The 19422-nt window shown below is 32.0% G+C and overlaps 1 protein-coding gene across 11 annotated transcripts; it reads right to left on the reverse strand.

The window, feature by feature from the left end:
• Positions 1 to 2276: 2276 nt before the first annotated feature.
• On the reverse strand, positions 2277 to 8645 carry LOC111373696 (floral homeotic protein AGAMOUS-like). 11 transcript variants are annotated; one of them, XM_022996270.1, is made up of 10 exons: positions 8431 to 8645; positions 7935 to 8154; positions 5473 to 5554; positions 5066 to 5127; positions 4881 to 4980; positions 4720 to 4761; positions 3219 to 3260; positions 2941 to 3107; positions 2763 to 2832; positions 2277 to 2589 (listed from the first exon to the last, which is right to left on the reverse strand). In XM_022996270.1, the coding sequence occupies exons 2-9, from the start codon at positions 8144 to 8146 to the stop codon at positions 2769 to 2771; spliced, it is 771 nt and encodes a 256-aa protein (XP_022852038.1). In that variant the 5' UTR covers positions 8147 to 8154; positions 8431 to 8645; the 3' UTR covers positions 2277 to 2589; positions 2763 to 2768. The 11 variants fall into 11 exon arrangements, with proteins under 11 accessions (XP_022852038.1, XP_022852035.1, XP_022852037.1 ...); XM_022996267.1 differs by having other exon boundaries at positions 3219 to 3263; XM_022996269.1 differs by having other exon boundaries at positions 3219 to 3263; positions 7935 to 8149; positions 8431 to 8632.
• Between the last annotated feature and the right edge of the window lie 10777 nt (positions 8646 to 19422).

The following is a 19422-nucleotide window of genomic DNA, read 5'->3' on the forward strand; positions in this document are numbered from 1 at the left end:
GATTACTCTGATTTTAAATTAGATAGGTATCTAGAATTGTTGATGTCTCTACTTAATTCCTCAAAAAATGCAAGAATTAGAGTTAACTACGTTCTAAGACACATCAGTAGGAATAGTTTATCCAAGACCCACATCTCTATACTTCAATTTCATTTCAATTTTAATAGCATTCCATTCACGATTTCAATCGCCTACGACTCAATAATGAGAAAATATCAAATATTTTGCACCAATTCCTTCATCAAAAGCTATTCTCCTAGCTTCCAGAACTAAGTGTAACTCATAATTTCATATTTGAATACATGCCCCAGTTTATTTTTACCCCTTACTGCATTTCTGTGAATGTTAAAGGTTCATGTGTCAAAAGTATGGTAAGAATTTAAAATAAAAAGGGTAAAATAAATAAATTATCAATAGTAAAAAGCTTTAAACGATTCCAAAACAATGATTCAGTTTTCACATTCCAAATAAACAGTAGAGATTAAAGATGAAAATAACAAAAAACTCAATCGAAGTTTGTAAACCCTAAATAGAGTGATAACATTATGCATCACTGGTGAATGACTTATCACCAGAAATCCAATGAAACATACTAACCCTTATTAAGAAGTACATTCCGTCCATGATAAGCGTCGACTTTTTATGCTTTCTTATGCCATGTATGTTGAAGCAGCCAAGGTATGTGATATTTTGCATCCCTAAGAACAAAATAAACTAAATAATTGTAACTTATATATTTGATAAAGTTTAAATGAACCAATACCGCCCCCTAAACCACCTCCATCACCAAACCCTCCAATTCCTAAAATTGGATGATCCAAGGAGAATGTTTTCTCATCATTGAAAGAACCCTTTGAGCCAACAAGATTTCTTGCGGTGCTGGTGCAAGCCAGAATACCAATAACCAAGAGAACAAATTTGGAAGGCATCTCAATTTGTGAGTGAAAGATAGGTCTTGACTCTTGATTTATATAATGCAATAAATCAAGAATTATTGTAGTGGACAACTAAGAGAGGGATTTAATTTCCCCATTCCTTCATCTGTAAACCGCTCTCTAATTGATAACGTAAGAATTTATGTGGCTTATGTAATTTATTAAGAAAACTTTAACATTAATGAAATCTTAATTGAAGTAGTTTAGTGAAGTTAATGAATTATTTAACATTAACGATTTTCTATTTAATAAATGCATGTGATAGATATGCATGTCTATCTTTTCATCTCTCAGGGTCGTTTCAGTGGAGTTCTTGATCATATAACAAAATTCTTGAAAAATCTTGAGTATTTTAGTTCCAGTGTTAATTATAGAAAGTATTTATATGGTGGCCCTGAGTACAGGCGAAGCAGGCGATTGCCTAAGGCCCCATTTTGGTGAGGGTCCCAAATTATGTAAAGTTAATTGGTTGGTCAAAAAAAAAAAATGAAAAGCATATTTATGAAATTCTGTAATATAGAAGTATCATATACAAACATAAGAAACTAATAATGCATTTTGAAAAGAATGGAAATTATATTTTAGGAGTTGTTTGAACCCCATTTTTTTCTAAAAATTAAAAAATCATTTTGAAGTAGTGTTACGATGGAGAATGTTTGGTTAAAAAATAAGAAAAAATTTTGGATTTACGTGTAATATTATTTTATTAAGAAATGTATGGTTGAAATGGTGTCAAATTATTGTTGAAAAATGTAATTTGATGAAAAAATAGGCCTCAAACAATAGCTTAATCTCCATCAAACAGGGGCTAAAACTCTATACAAAATAATTCAAAATATAGGGCCCCAATTTGAAATTGGCATAAGGCCCCCAAAATATGAGGGCCGGCCCTGAGCGATTGGGACAGTCTCAAAGCCCATAGGTTTATAACTATGAAACAGGACAGCAGCTGGTCACAAACCTCAACGTGGCTTGACAGGCTTCTCTGTTAGTTAAGGTTTGGGTTGATTTTAAATCCAACCCAATATCGGAACCATCCAAGTCAGTTTAGGTGAATTGAGGCCCAAACTGACCCAATCCTGCCACAAAACCCGAACCAACCTCGGTTTGTGGTTCGATTTATATTATTGGTTTGGTCTTGGACTCAAATTAATTATGAAAGCAAATATCAAAATTTTAAAGACATATCGAAATGAATTAAGAAAACCAAAGCCTAATCAAATTCCGACATAAATTTGGCAGTCAAGTTCATAGGGTCTCTAATGAATTGTGGTGTGAATTGAATAGCATTAGAAGAGAAGAAAGAACAGCATTTGAACTTTTTGAGTTAATTATTAATGATTTTGAGAGTAAATTCTTGATTTATTTCCAACAAGAAACTATAGAATGCATTAACTGAACACAACCCTTTTTCTTAGGCCAAGTGACCATGGTTAATCCATACATATAGATAGACAAAGAATATAATACCAGTACTCCACTAGGTTTTCACACAACATTGCATAGAACAAACACACAAAATAAGACATATTAACGAGTCTATGATCATTTATGAAGCAAGATAATCTACTTCCTCCGGTCGATCTTTGCTGATCAGTCTTCCTTAAGTACCAAACTTGATTATCTTAATTGTAGAAGCACTTCATTATATCATCTGTCCACAAAAAAATAAAAAAATTAACTGCATCAATCAGTTTGATCCTGTTCATAGTATAGTGTCAAAGAAATTTTGTTGCTACGAAGGAGCGAATTTTATGGATTATGGTCTAATCCCTCAAGAAAGGGGTAAAAACATAACAAAATCGAAGAATAAGCAAGGTGACGCACGGATAGTTAGGCCTCAGCATTGAATAAAAATTCTCGAGGAGACGTGTGCATTGTATGGTTAGGTCCCAAACTGTAGTGCATTTGAAAATCAGCGACGCGAATGTTACATATATAATTTGGAATTCTCGTAGTTATAACAAGAATGGAGAAGAATAGTAGCAATGTTCGAGATTCTTACACTAATTGAAGAGGTGGTTGATCTTGGGTAGGGTAATCATCATTTGGTTGCAGCCCATTGACTTGAAGGTAGTTTCTAGCATCGAATGGCTGAGGTTGAACAAGCTCGTAGTCGGAATTCCCAGGCATCAGACTCATGTGCTGCTGGGCTCTCTCAGTTTCAGCTATCTGCAAAATTACACAGACAATAAAATAGAACATAGACTACTGTGCAAATTTATATAATTCCATTTATTCATATATTATCAACACACAAAATCCACAGAGAGAGAGAGAGACCTTAGCTCGAAGGTACTGATTGTTATGATGTAAGTCGACCTCCTGCTGTCAAATCATTTTTCCATGGAAAGAAAATAATCGTTTAATTGATATTTGAAATAAAACGATAAAATGTTCAACATAATCACTCTTCTCTTGGCTAACTATAGCTATACAAGAAATTATTAATGCAAGCTTGACTCTTTCACTTTTGTTCATAGAAATGAATACTTCAAGCAGATTTTGGAACATTCTACAGTACAGAATAAACTTAAACAAGAAGGGCAGAACCGGACTTGAGCATAGGCTCAACAGGCCGTTGCCTCATGCCCAGTTCTTCAAGGGGGGCCCAAATTTTTATTTTCCATTTTTTTATTTTGATTTTTTTGGTAAAACCTACTAATTAACGTAAAAGAATCCTCCCATAGTTAAGATGTTTTGTAAATGTCTTTTACGTTAAATTTTATATTAGCAATTGGTTGTATAGTACACCGTTGGATTTTGATTTATGCTGATTTTGGGAGCCCAATTCATGGAGTTCGCCTCGAGCTCTCACGATCATAGAACCGGCCCTGAAGAAGGGTTATTTGTAACAAATACAAACAGATATCTACAGGAAGTTTCCAAATTAATGGGTTTATTCTTACAATATTTATTCATAAGCATATATCTGCAAGAATTGACATCAGCAGCACCCATTAATTGTGTATTTGATTTTGAAACCATGTTACTCTTTAATTAATTGTCATTGTGCATTTAATTAATTATCTAAGTGAAAATATTTTTGAAAACAATGTACAGAGAGGCTTGCAATTATGAAAATTGTTGCAATGAGTCCTTGTAGAGAGCAAAACTCACATTCTCGTACTATAGAGTGTTAAGGGATAAAATCTCGTATCGAATAAAGATAAAACATAGACCAACTTGTAGGGACTTGTGTTATTCTACTTAAAAGGATTATCCTTTCCAGATGAAATCTCAAGTTTTAATATGCTATTAGAGCTCATTAAACTCCTACAAATAACTCGATCAGATTATGAATCAAAAAAATGAACTCACGGATTTTCAGATTGATTTGCTCAAACGAGTCACTATCTTGAGAGAACATATTATGTGTTTGAGTTGCTCCACTTAATAAGGTTGACCTTTTAAGATGGAATCCAGGTTTTAATAAAGAGAGCTCTATCTAACTGCATATTATAACCTATGGATCCACAACTACTCCACAGAATTATCTTACGCCCTCGCATATAACTTCACGACCTGCTAGGTATCTGTAACTGGCCATGGTTAAAAGTACAGATACCTGAACTTGAATGATGGTCTTGTTCAGTTCTATCCAATGCTACACATCAAATATGCAGCTGTTCACATATTTTACATTTCATTAAAAAACTAATCTTAATTAAACTGTGAAAATAACCTTTTTGTAAATATTTGGGAACTGCTATATAGGTTTAATGAAAGGCTAAATCCAGGTAATTATAAAATAACATAACGGCACGAATTAATGATTTCTTACCCTCTTCTGCATGTACTCAATTTCAGCAAATAGCAGTTCATTCTGAGATTCATAAAGAGAGGAGACAATTTAGTCGCAGAACTGTGAAATGATCAAAGTAATTTCGCACATATACATAATTTACTGACAAGAACTCAAGAACATAAAGTATTAATCGGCACCTTTTTTGATCGGATTCTGCTAATGCCTCTTTCAACCTTAGTCTCGAGGTTCTTGAGTTCTCTGAGGGACAGTGCCCCTAGAGATTCACCAAGCATGTTCCTACATCAAAAGAGCCAGAGAATTGTTGAAACTCGGTAATTATTGCACCAAATATGATAAGATGAACCAATAAAATAAATTTCACCTGTTCTGGTTCTGCATATTACTAATTTGTTGACGCAGTTTTGATGCTTCTTGCTGATAGAACTGCAATGTTCTCGAATAAAGGTTTGAAATTTGAGATATTTGGTGTATTAAATTAGAACAATGTTATCTAGCACAAACGATAGATTTAATAAGATGTGAAATTAAGTGACTTGATTAATTGTACTCTTTATTTAATGTTACATTAATGCCACCTGCACCTGTGTTTTGATAGCAGCAGTGCTAAATAACATTACTTATTATATTTTGCATTTCCATTTTCCCAATGTAAACCCTAGAAACTATCAACTGGGCTTGTAAAAATGAACCCTTGATTCTCTCTAAATTTGTTGAAACTCACACATTTAAATTTGTAAAATAAGGAGAAAATTAAATCTGAAACTGTACCTGAGCATTAGCTTCAGATATTGAACCATTGTTTGAGGAATCTGAGCAGGCTTTCTTGTACCTTTCAATTGTTTCTTTGACACTGCACCATTGGAAATCAACAATGTGTTTACACTTACACATATAGATACCACTCTATACATCATAGGTAATTTCGAGTAGTAGAGTGTATTAAGCAAATATATTCGGAATTATAATTATGTAATTGAATTCAAGATTCGAGTTCGATCAATTCTTATGAATCGAGTTGTTTCCAATGAGGTTTTGTACAAGGATAAAATGTTCGAAATTATTCTAAACTTTTTTGTGAGTGTTAAGGATACAATTAGTGATTTATTAAACATTTTACTTTGATTATAGTGAAGAAATAAATAAACTAGTTTTTCATAAAGCTGGGTATGCAAAACTATGAACAGAAAGTGAAAATGAGAGTGTTGTCTAAGTCAAATCAATTCATTCTGTCTACTCAAATTGTCCCATTTCATGAATGAATATGAAATTAACCAAACATTGAGGAGACACCCTGATTCCTCAGTTACTGCAACCTTAATTTTGTCGAGCCACTTATTGGCTGCCCTTGAGAAGCAGGACTAAATCCCGAAATATGATTGGCTCATTTTTTTAGGGTTTATTTTAGTCTTAACTTCATTTACACAATGGATAATACCCTTTAACTCAAGGTTACTCGCCAATCAAAGAATTGAGTATTGTCCACTTGAAATTCTGAGTACATCAGAACCGTCCATTTGAAGCACCCATTCCCATACATCAGAAACAGAGATCAGACGTTCAGAAACTCTCCATTGGTTGCCAGTTTCCGTGTGTTTGTGTATATATATGTATGTATATACATATTACAGACCTATAAGAATTGGGTACCTCTCATTGGTTGGCCACTCTCTTTCACTTCTGTTCCATTGCTCTTTTAGTTTCAACAATTTCAGAAGCTTTGTAAAAGCCTTTAACTGAGATAACTTAAAGAAATATGGGTTCTATTTTTCACCATTCCAGATAAAATTTGAGAGAGAAATCAAGAAAATTTATTGGTAACGATGACCCTTCACTTCCTTTGGTCAGAAGTCAAGAACAAGAAAATCGATTGTAATATGACTAAAGATTCTTGTTCCGAGACCATTTGTATATATTTACATTCAATTCTAACTGAACAAGAAAACCCTTGTTTTCAATCTTCCCCCAAATGAAAGAAAACAGAAATAAAGAAACAAAGAACCCCAGATCCTAATTCCTTAAAGCAGTTTGAGAAATGTACAAGTATGTTAAACGTACAACCCGTGCTAACTTTAACTAGGATTTGATGGGTTGGTGACAGATCTAACGGTCAGCAAGATGGGGATCTACACATACTAGAAACCCTAATTATGGAACAGATCTAGTGGTTTGCTTTAGAAATTTTTTGGCCTATGTGATTTGAAGAAATAAACCCTAATTAGGTTAATCTTTACATTATTTAGTACTATACGTGTGGCAAAGGAATGATCAAAGAGTACTTTTTGAAACCATAATTTCAGTTTGATTGGTTGTGGAAGATAGATTTGACTTGATATTCTACACATACTAGAAACCCTAATTATGGAACAGATCTAGTGGTTTGCTTTAGAAATTTTTTGGCCTATGTGATTTGAAGAAATAAACCCTAATTAGGTTAATCTTTACATTATTTAGTACTATACGTGTGGCAAAGGAATGATCAAAGAGTACTTTTTGAAACCATAATTTCAGTTTGATTGGTTGTGGAAGATAGATTTGACTTGATATAAGATAAAAATTAATTTGGATTTGGGAAAGCGTCTCTTCTCATAGCCCATTTATTCACTTCTGTGATGCAAAATCTGCTTGCTATGGAAAAATGAGAGCTTTAGAGCTTTCTTGGTAGGAGTCTAGGAGATAGGAAGAGAAAGAAAGAGGAAATTTAACAACAAATCAACAATGGAGTAAGATTGAAACTGGTCTCAGAGCTGTGCACTGTACATATAATTTGCTCTTATTTTGTAAGAGATTTGTGCATTTACTAAGAGATGGACTAAATGGGATCAAGAAAACTGAAACCCCTTAGAGCACAGTGAAAATAAAACAAAAAAAGGAAAATTGGAAAGACAAATGAATCTTCGTTCAGAAAACTCAATCTTCGCTGTGCAAGAAATGATTGTATCCTTGTGCTTAAATCTTCCCAAAAATTCTATACTAGAAATAAACATATCAAACTAAAATTTGTTCCACTGTCAGGGTAAAAGAAATTAAGAAGAAGGGGGAAAAAAAGAAAAAAAAAAAAAAAAGTGCCCTAAATTCTTATCTTACTGAAAAACAGAAACAAAAATGTCCTTTAGAAGATTAACAAAGTATGTGACCACCACCAGAAAAAAGAAAAGCTCCAGATCCTTAAAAAAAATCTAATTAGGCCCTTTCAAATTATGATTTTGAGTGTCTATTTGTATTCAATTCACCTGTTGTTGGCATATTCATAGAGACGACCACGGGCGGAGAAGACAACCAAAGCAACCTCAGCATCACAGAGTACAGATAATTCATAGGCCTTCTTGAGCAAGCCATTGCGGCGCTTACAGAAGGTGACCTGACGATTTGTGGTGTTCTCGATCCGCTTGATCTCGATCTTTCCCCTACTGATTTTCCTTGATTGATCACTCTGCAATGCCATTTTCTGAGCTGAAACAAGGGAAACAACATCAGTACCTACCTAATTCTTGAACAAAATCAACCTTTGAAAATAGTTTTACTAATAAAAATTCATAAGCAAAAGAAATCTTCAAAAAACAAAAAGTTCAGAGAATTTTATTGTCGATGACTTCTTTGGAGTCAAAGAAAGTTTTTTTCTTTTGTGTGTAGAAAATACCGATGTCAAAGGAAGGAATTGATTGGTGACAGTACAGGTGAACCAAAGAAAACTGATTTTTAACATATTTTTAGCTTCGCTTCACAAACCTGGAAAGGAAACTAGGACAGAAATTAAGGTTTTTGGATATTTGAATTTTCTTGACTTCCCCACAAGTTTCTGCACAAGAAGATGCAGAAAATGGAAGGGAACTGCAATGGAAGGTGTGTATTTATAAAGTAAACAAAGACTTTTATTACATGATAATACAACCTTAATATGTACTCATTTTATTACTTTTTGGTGTGTTTTTTTTTTTATTGAAGAACCAGAAGATGAGGTATAAATAGGGGAATCACTAATAATACAGCCTTCCCAGACCATCCATTTCATTTCCCGTTTACTTTTTTCATTTCACTTTTCTTTACTTGTCTTTGTGATTAATTCTTTTAAGTTTCTTGTATGAGTCTTAATTTAAGTACAAATTCAATTAGTTTACATTTAATTACATGTGTAGTTCTAGGACTCCAATTACAATTATAATAGAACTTTCATAGTAATTACAATCAAGTACAAAACTTTATTGTAATTAAAATTAAGTCCAAACTATTATAATTACCGTAATTAAATTTCAATATTTTATAGAGCTATCATAGGGATCTGATTGGACATATATTATCCAACTTTTAATAATTAGATTTTGTCTAGTCGACCCTAGACCACCCAATCTATTTATTAATACTTGCTTTTTTCACTAAAAGCAAAAAGCTGAACTCTTGGAATATATATGATCACAGAAGTCAATAAAACTGTAATATTTTTCTCTGATTTACCGTATATGTATTTTATCCGATAATTAGGTATGAACATAAATGACTGTTTTGCCTTTCTAATTATTCTTACTAACTTACGTTTCATTTTCTTTAATGGCCCTATGAACTAATTATAGATGTCGAAATTTAGTCGTCGCTAAACACTGAGCTCAGATTTTAACCGTTCAATAGGAAATACTTAAGTAATCACTCTACCCATTTTTTAGGGTGACGGTTTTTGACATGAATTCATGTTGTCTACTCCGCTCATTCTCAAGTTCCCAATTCATCGAGATATTTAATCAATTAAATTGAGCTCACCCATTGATGAATCAAAAACCATTAAAATCACGAAAACATAATCCTGTCAAGGGATTTAGATAAAATACACAGGGGTCTAGTGAAATTTAATTCTCCGCACAGTCATGCAATAGTATTAAATTCGACACACGGTCCAATTAATATACTCTAAGTGTACTGTGTCACCTTTAACTATTTTTATGATAAGGACAAATCACAAACCTAAGTAGTGAATCAGACAACACTACAACCTTTTAGTACAATGTGCCAACCCTTGTACATAGGTTGTGAACAAGTTATTTATTATCAAAATATAAGTTGTGTCACGTTGCGCTTCTCAACACAAGTACCCAACTCATATTATCACAAGTGATCACAGTCCGTTTAACTTCGCATGCTCAATAATAAATAAATGCAATAAATAAATAAAATCACAATTTATTTATTATAGATAATTATTTTATTATAACAAAATATATTATATGGGCACACAACCAACAATAACAAATGAATCGAACAAAATAACATAAAAAGATTTATATAATTGATTTTAAGAAAAAATTTGTTCAAGTGTTGATTTTGACGTAGACCCTCCCATAGAGTGATGTGGTCTGACTTGACCTAGCAATAGCAATGGGCTTAATAAGTCTTCACCCTATCACACGTTGCCTCGATATTCTTATGCTATGCAATGCAAATTGTCTTCGAAGATTGCAGACGTCATTCTTCCATGCCCACCAAGAGACACATGCTTGACATTGCCATATGACAACTTTTATTATTATTATTATTATTATTATTATTTATTATTATTATTATTATTATTATTATTATTATTAATTAATTAATTAATTAATTAATTAATTAATTAATTAATTAATTAATAAGGTTATATTTCCTTTAAAAAGTTTGAAAAAACTAATATATAAGGATTTTTTTATTTTAAATCAAATGAATTGTTTTTGTTAAAAAAGTATTGCTAGGAACTCTCACCGAAAGAAAATAAAAATAAAATGCAACTAGTTTTCTAACACGCTACTTGACATGACAACTAATTATATCAATGTATGGACCCACCCCATTACCATACCTAGAAACGAAGTGGCGCAATCCTCATTTTAACATCTTGCAATAAAACACTAACATATAAAATAGCAAAGCGGAAATGAGATTGGATACATTGGACCACCCGCATCCCACCCTAACCCTTTCTAACTTCGAACATTGTTGGAAGAGTGACACTATCGTTAGGGTCAGTCTTGAGATTTGAGAGTCGTACTTGTAGGCCAAACTTTATATATGGCCTTCAATAAATAGGTGAAAATAAAATTATATACAATCATTATAAATAATTTTTTATTATATAAAAGCATTCAAAGTTACAATAATATGAAAATTAAAACTTTCAAAAAGTTCACTTTAATTTACTCCTATAGTATTTTGAAGGGGGAATATTGAACATCAATTTTGCTTAGAGGCAGAGGTGAATTATAATAAACGAAGGTGGGGCATCGTTTTCTGTCTTCGAGTTGTTTGAATAATAGACTTTAAAAATTATTTAGGCTAAATTACAATAAATGATAATCAATAATTATATCCCTCATTAGTTCTCACAATTCCTGAAACAGAAAATAGGAATCTCCATGGTGCGATTATCAAGAATCAATGAAGAAATTGATCACCAATTTTCAACATAATTTCCCTAGAATAACTGTTTTCTTCTTGTCTACATTTGCTACAAAGTTTTACATCTATTTGTGAAATACGTAGTTAAACAATCATTTTTAAATAATTGTTTCAGTCTCAGGCTTTGACCACAATATTTTTTGATCATTTCGTGCGAAAATTATGACGGTGACCGTGATTGTGATCTATAGATTGTGTTACTGTGAGTTCCAGCCAAAAAAAAACTATGATAATCTATACTTTTTTCAAGTGTGCAAAGACAATTTAAGATATGAACTAAGATATGTGTCTTTCAAAAATTATCATTTCATGTTAGGATTGTCATTGCGTTGTGTGACTGAGACATGAAGTTTTGTGATTGTGATCTAAAATATTTGTAATACATAATCCGACTGTGATATGCTATGTTGTGTGGTTTGATTTAAAAGGTTGTGTGTATGTTGCAGTCATTTATAAATATGTGACATTATTTTGTGGTTTCATTTGTAACATTTTATAACATTTGTAACGTGTATTACAAATTAAAATTTCAGATTTCAATCTCAAACCCTAAAAGAAATATCCTTCGCCATGCCTACTCCAATTGTCACCACTATCACCACTTCTTCACCTTGATCGGATTCAAAACCTCAAAAACTCCAAAATCACCTATCACCAATGCCAAAGTGAGGAGTCCACCTCCATCACACAATCTTCCATGCAACTACCAACCATTTTCAATTCTTGAGATATCCACAAATTCGGCGACGGTGGTGGCAGCAATGATGCAAGGTAAATGTGGTGGTGGTGGTGGTCGCAGCATAGTGGTAGGATAGGGTTTTAGGTGTTTAATTTTTATGGTGGTGATAAGTGATTTCGATCATTTCTCGCACTAATGAATTTGATAATTTTCTTATTGGCGAATCTTCAATTTCAATAACCTTTAGGTATGTTTGATTACAAGCATTAAATTTGTATGGAAAAAAAGTTCTAGGCAGTTGAATTGCCTAGAATTTAGTTGCATGAAAATTATTATTAGCTGTGTTGGATTGATTTAATTTTCAATCTAAAAAATACTATACTTATCCATCTTTTATTGGTAAGTAGATGAGATGGAGGGAATAGATGAGAGAAAGGAAGTGAAAGCACTTTCATTGTTTTTTAGAAAAATATGGTCACGTGACCAACTTTTGAAAAATATTTTTCACGGAAAAATATTTCTATCCAACACCCCCAAAAGCAGGAACATGAATATTGGAAAAATGGCATTTTTCATGAGAAATAAAGCTGATCAAATACACACTTAAAATTGTTTCTTTCTTATTTTTAATGGTTTATAATTGGTGGTGACTAGTCGTGTGGTGATTTATAGCAGTGGTTTGTGGTAGGCATTGGTGATAGTAGAATGGTGACAGTGTAACAATGTGTATCACAAATCTAACACAATGTTGTTACAATTGGCAGTGGTGGTGATGTCCACGGTGGCTGTGTAACACAGCGTGTTACAAGCGATGGAGGAGATGACAACAATGATGATAGAATGTCTATAACAAAGTTTGTTACGTGTGATTGTGCATTACATTTTTTGTAATACATGTTACAAATGTTAAAAAGTTACATTTTTTTTTTTGTAATACGTTACAAACGTTACAAAAAGTATACACGTCTGTGAGGAAAAAAAACACACACACACAATGGTATAAAAATGAACTAATCAGTATCTTGAGAAAAAAAAGGGGTTTATTAAGCTTCACAACCCCATCCATCACTATACCTACATAAGTTTTTTTCCCCCTCAAAATAAAAATTTTCTTTGTTATTCAAGTCATTTCGAGCTACCCAAAATAATTATTTAACTCCACGTATAAATTATTTATATTTTGAATGTATAAAAAATTGAAATTAATAAAAACACAAAGTTATTATAAATTGAATTAAGCTATATGTATAACTTCGTTTACACCTTGGTTGACAACTTGATGACGTTAAAGTATTATATGGTTGGATCAAATAGTAAGATGTGAAAGATAATGTGAAGTTATGCTATATGTAAACCAAATTCTACACGTAGCAAGATTGTTATAAATTTTGCATTGATGACAGGATGACGACTGGAGGCATATAATTGATAGCTGACAAAGTTGATGCCAAACCGTTCATAAAGGGGACCATAGCCCTTCATGTGCTGTGTCAACTTCTACCCTATTATCTGTTGCTCTGCACAAAAAGGTTGGGAAAAAATCTTCCATGGGGTGGTTGCATCAGGTGGCGGTGCGACCGCCCTATCATGGTGTGCCAGTTCGTCGGGTGGCCCACCACACACTAAAATTTTCTCAAAGGTTGGGCTTCTAATTTTCACACCCCAAAAAAAAAAAAAAAAAAAAAAAAATCTAGAAGATGCCCGTATAACACCATGGAAAGACGAAATAAGTAATATTCCATCTATATTTTCGGCGTAATAAGCTATAACATAGAGTCCCTTACTCTTTTGAAATTCCCTATTTTAAAAATTGCGAGTACGAACAATGCCACAAATTATAATGTATAATTAATTAATGTAGTTTTTTTCTTTTTTTTAATGATATTTGAGTACACTACAATTGATTATCAATATGTTATTTTTCTTCTATGAACTTCAATTATGCTTTTCTTTTCTTTCTTATTAAACTTGTGTAGTCTAAAAGATATAAAAAGATAGCGATCAATGAGTTCAACCATCAGAACTTTGCTATCCAGACAATTAATACAACGTAGAGTATTTTGGGAGGTATATGATAAAGGGTAATTTTATTAACACTACAAAATTTACTAAGTGCACCACAATTTTCTTATTTACTAAAATATCCTTAAGTAAAATTACATAATTAGAATTTTAATATACTTTTTAATTAAATAAATTATTGTTACACCACATATATAAAGCCTAATTTTATTCTTTCTTTTTCTTCAACATCTCATTGTTCATAATTTTTCTGACGGTTTTTGCCTTCTTCCACGGCGACAAGATAATATTTTCCCTCATAGTAAATGAATTTATTTTTTCAATTTATTTTTCAAGTTTGAAAATTAAGAATTTGATTTATTGTTTTTTGTTTGTTTAAGTTAAACATATTTCTTATGATTTAAAAAAAAAAAAAAAGATATGTAACATTATGATTTTTAATTGTTAAATGGGTTTATTAATTTACGCGTATATATACTCGCCATAATTTCATGAATTCCATGCATTCATCATGTGGAACATAGACAGGCTACACCACTCATTATCTTGAATTACAAATTTGCATGTATATAGATAAACCGTAAATGAATTTGTGTATATGTAGGTGCTTCAGTTTTCATGGATTTTTGGCTATAAGGAATATGAATTTTCAAAAGTTGTTATTAATCAACAAGAAGTTTTTGTTGTTATATTGTATTTTTACAGGATCGTAATAAATTTAATTTTTTTATAACTTATCATAATTCAATTTATTTGTCCTAAATGTTAGGAAAATGATTCAATATATACGATTATACACAATACTTTACTACTGACCAAGTATGAATAAATCGAATATTAAATTTATGTCTATTGATTCAATTCTGAAACATGTCTAGTTTATCAAAAATATGTCATAAGTGCTTCGTCAAGTTGGGTTTTAAATGTGTCTGATGAATTATTGAAACCTTTTTATTCATGAAATTATAAGGTTGTTGTCGATAAAATTTCTTAATTTCCACTTAAAAGTGTTTCCAAAATAGACTTCCAAGATTAAAAAATTGCGAATACATTAAAAATTCATATTTCGAATAAAAATGACAACACAAACAAATTACCGACAACTTCAAAGGATCCTTTCCAACATATTAATTATTTGTGACAAACATTCAATTTATTATGGCATGGTGTTCTTCACCAATCTTCTGTTTTCAATTGCTGTGAAATAAATTATGGGAAATGTCAAGAAAATGAGGATTAATATTGGTGATAAGTACACCACAATATTATGTTATGATCTTTTCCAATTTTTTATTTTTTATTGAATAAGGAGTATAATTGTAAATTTATTTTGGTGTATTTATTAAAAATATATTTTAATTGTGGTGTAGTAATTAAAATATATTTTTAATAAATACACCAAAAATAAAGTTGTAATATAATTAGCCTATGATAAATGGGCTTAGAGAGGAAGGTGTACTATTTTGACCTTAGCCCAAGTTTTATATTTGATTAATTAGTAAAATCATTGTTTGGACGAGAATTGACTCGAGCTAGGGTCCTCAAGCTTGGCAAAGCTTAAAGGCTCCAAAGAGACGAGCTCCCCTCCCATTTCGCCAGTCTTATAACATTATGATGACCTGCTTTGTCAAGTCGCATTAGTATGTTCAGTTCGTTCGAATTAATACTTCTATCAATCTATAATTAAGATTGAAGTTATCGTTGAAGAAATTGCTTTGCATGTTAAATGGTGACGATATCGTATAGTTCAGCAAGAGAATTCACATGAAACACTGTAAAGGTTTGGCAACTAAAGAATTTCCAAAGCTCAAAAGTCCTTATGGCCACAACAAGAAAATCGTCCAATATCTAGTACATGGACCACAGTGATGGTGACTAGGGTTTTGTACTTTCTCAATTTAAAACTGTTGAAATTCATTTATTCCTCAGCATTTCACCATGTGAAATATTGCCAATGGCTTCTGGATTTCTAGATAAAGATTATTAGTTATCATTTATTACATCTATTCAAAAAAAATTGTGATTTCTTAAGGAGAAGGAAAAGTAGAAATTGTCGCTGATCTAGATAAAGTCAAATTCAACTCACAACCATGATTCTGATCCACCAAGCACCTCCAATGGTGTGTGATGAAAATAGAAAGAAATGCAGAAAGTTAAAGAACAATGATTTATTTTACATGAGTATATTTATATAACAATTGATCCATTGGGAAAGAGAGAAAAGTACATGCTCTAAAGTCTTATGAGAACCAATATTCTTTACCAATAAAAAGGGTCCACAAATGGCGACCATATTACTTTTCTGGACTTCTGATGTTAAAGTTTGCAGAACCGTAATGAAAAGACCTAATCAATCAATGCCTGATTCCTTTTCCATCAACTTGCCACTGTGTACCCACTAAAATACCTTCCACTGATTGTCAAGTTAAAGCATCAGATTATCATCTTTTGATTAGTATGGACTGAAGAATTAAGCTGGTCCAGGAAATTTTACCCACTTTCTTGACAGGTACTCACGTTGCTGTGGGACCGCATAGGACTCGAGGTGAATTTAAAATGCAAAAAAGGGGGTCCACCGACCCCAAATGTGAGAGTAGGTTAGGGAGGGTGTCAAAAACTGAATCATTCTTGTATGCTACTTTGGCTAAGCTTGAAAACTAAATTAGCTTCAAGTCTCAAAAATGATAGGATAATTCACTTGAATATGATGGATTAAGAAGAATTAGGAATACAATTTGAGGGGCCGAGTTCAAAGCCCAAAACAAGGTTAGTTGGTGGGAAAAATTCATAACTAAGAGTTTTTAACTGTAACTCATTTCAAAACAAGATAAAGGGTTTAAAACTTTAAAAATCAAATATTTATTAAATTTTATTTCTCAAATAATTAATTAAAAATATAGTCTATAAATTAAATATAAAATCATGATTCTATACAATTTGGTCACAAATTATTAAACTAATTAGTTATAAATAATTTCTTCGTAACAATTAAAAAATTTACAGGTCACAGATTTATCAAATTAATATATCACATATTATTCCTTGGTCACAATTTACAAATTTGATAAGTCACGACTTATTTCATGATTACAAAATATCAAATTAATTGACCATAAATTATAATTAGGTCACCAGTAATCAAATTATTGATCACAATTTAATAAATTTTTAAGCAACTCATTATTTATTGATCATAATTTATCTATTTCATTAGTCACATATTATTTATTGTCACACATTAACTAATTTATTTGTTACAATCAACCAAATTATTTGTGACCACCATCTTACCACTGCCACCAACCGCATTGTCGCAGAACCACCACAACACCTTCCGATGGCAAAACCATCATCTCAACCATCACAACCATACCAAACCGCCAACATCCTCACCACCCCAAACCCCACTAAAACCATCGAACTACCACCACCATCAATAACAATAACAAAAACTACCCTAAAGCCCCAACACAACTAAAACATGAAAACCACCAACACCCATCCAACAACCAAAAAATCATCATCTCCATCATGATCTGCACCACTATAGCTGCCATTTGGGCCGCTACAAGCATGATCTGCAGTGTAGGTTCTCTATGCAACAATGTTGTGCAAGCCGTGTCACCACTACAATCGCGATCTGCATCACAGCAATGCTGTGTAACGATAGAGAAGAGGACTACAACATAATCGAGCATTTGGTGTCGACAAGGTAGCTTTCTTCACAATCAACGATATGGCTTTGCGGGTGGCTCACAGTGAAGATGGTAAAGAAAAGGTCGTAGGTGTAACATCCCAAAACTTTAGTAAGTTAATAATGCATATTCATACCTTGTATTGTGATGTATATTTCATGTAACATAGTAAAAGAATTTTATTTATAATATTATAAGCTTAAGAAAAGAATTGAATTAAAATTTTGATAAATGACATTGCCACTCTAAATATGAAAATGAGAAATGGTATAAGGTGACCACTCTCAATAAATAATCTCGCAACTCTAAATATGAAAATAACAAATGGTATAAGGTGGCACCATACACATATCACTTTGCCACTCTAAATACTATATTGACAAATGGCATAGGGTAAAAAGTGGCAAAATAATGATTAAGAAAAAATAAATTAATTCTAAATTTAATTCTAAATTATTACTATAAATAGGTGAGAAGGTGAGAAATGGAAATGCATACAACAAAAACGAAAATCAAGTAACTTTATAAAGATAGCACTTTACTTGTCTTGCAACTTGAAGGTGAGTACTCTATTCTTACTTTTATTTCAATATATTTATTGCAATTATGTTTATTGGATTACTTCTTGCTTTTCAAATCAATTATAGATCCAAGATTCTACCCATTAATATTGACATTGCATTGAATATTGGCATTGCATTGGATAATGATTGATATTATTGATCTTACACCAAATTGGTGTAATTGCCTAATGAGCTCATATATTGTTATTTTCATATTGCGCGCATGTGTAGGATTGAACATCTATAATTGGGGCCCATTATTTTCCTTATTTATTCAAATAAAAGGAAGATTATTGTATAGATTAATCGCTGAATAAATATATTCACATTTTTTTTTAATTTTCTTGTAGATGATCCCTATTGAATATATTGATTTTACCTCGGCTGAATGGATGATTTCTGAGGATGACCTATTACATGTATGTCAAAGAAGTCGATACATGGATGACGTATCCAGAATTTGCGGGTTTCCATCATTTTGTGGGATCCCATTATTATATAGACTACTTCGAGGCCACCACTTTGACGTACTTATTTTAAAATGATTTTTCTGGAGAATAAATATGTTCTGGTGATCTTTGATATGTAGTATAAATATTAGTAGAAATCGGTTGGTTATAGTAGCAAGATGGTAGTGCGACTTTTGCATAGTGCAACTTTTGTGAAGTGAAACTTTTGTAATGCAACTTTTGTATATCTACTAGTCTCTAATATACTTTTTGCAATGTAACCAAGTATATAAGAAAATTTTCAATTATCTTATATTTATTGATGATTGCCTACTCCATACTCTACAAATTGCCAAAAATTTTCTCTCTTCATGAAGTATACAAAATTTTGAAATCTTTATACATAGAGTTAAATGAGTAAATTGGGATTGTGACACATGGCCTCGGCACTCTCAAGCGGCGAGAGTCCATTTGTAAGGAGGAGTGTATAGAGTTGGGAGAAAGATTTGAATAGGGTAGGATAAGAGAGAAATAGTGAAATATAGAGAAAGGAAGTGAGGGAATGAAGATAAATTTAAGGTTTGGGATTGGGGTGGGGTGGGGTGGGTGGGTGGGTGAAGAAGGAGATGAATAGTATTTCCTTTTATTTTTATTTTTATTTGTTTTTGTTATTTATTTTAATTATTTTATTATAGTGTTAAGTGACTTTTACCTTTCTACCCTTTTTAATTGGTCAAAAATTGGTTAAATTTTGACTTCCTTGGTCAACTAACGGTCAATTGGATGGATTCCATCCATCTGGACTCTCGGTACATATTTCTGAAAGGTTTAGGATTGTAGCTGGCACAAAATGAAGGTTAGGGTAAAGTCCGCAAAAATGGAAAAGGTTTGGGATT

The sequence above is a fragment of the Olea europaea genome, unplaced genomic scaffold (genome assembly GCF_002742605.1).
Source record: "Olea europaea var. sylvestris unplaced genomic scaffold, O_europaea_v1 scaffold1154, whole genome shotgun sequence".
Classification (NCBI taxonomy): Eukaryota; Viridiplantae; Streptophyta; class Magnoliopsida; order Lamiales; family Oleaceae; genus Olea; species Olea europaea.

Coding starts and splice junctions, on each gene's coding strand:
- LOC111373696 (XM_022996263.1), bottom strand. CDS start 8,407: ATGTTAAAAATCAGTTTTCTTTGGTTCACCTGTACTGTCACCAATCAA. Junction 5,128..5,472: donor TATCTGAAGCTAATGCTCAG/GTACAGTTTCAG, acceptor AGAACATTGCAG/TTCTATCAGCAAGAAGCATC. Junction 4,981..5,065: donor AATATGCAGAACCAGAACAG/GTGAAATTTATT, acceptor CTTTTGATGTAG/GAACATGCTTGGTGAATCTC.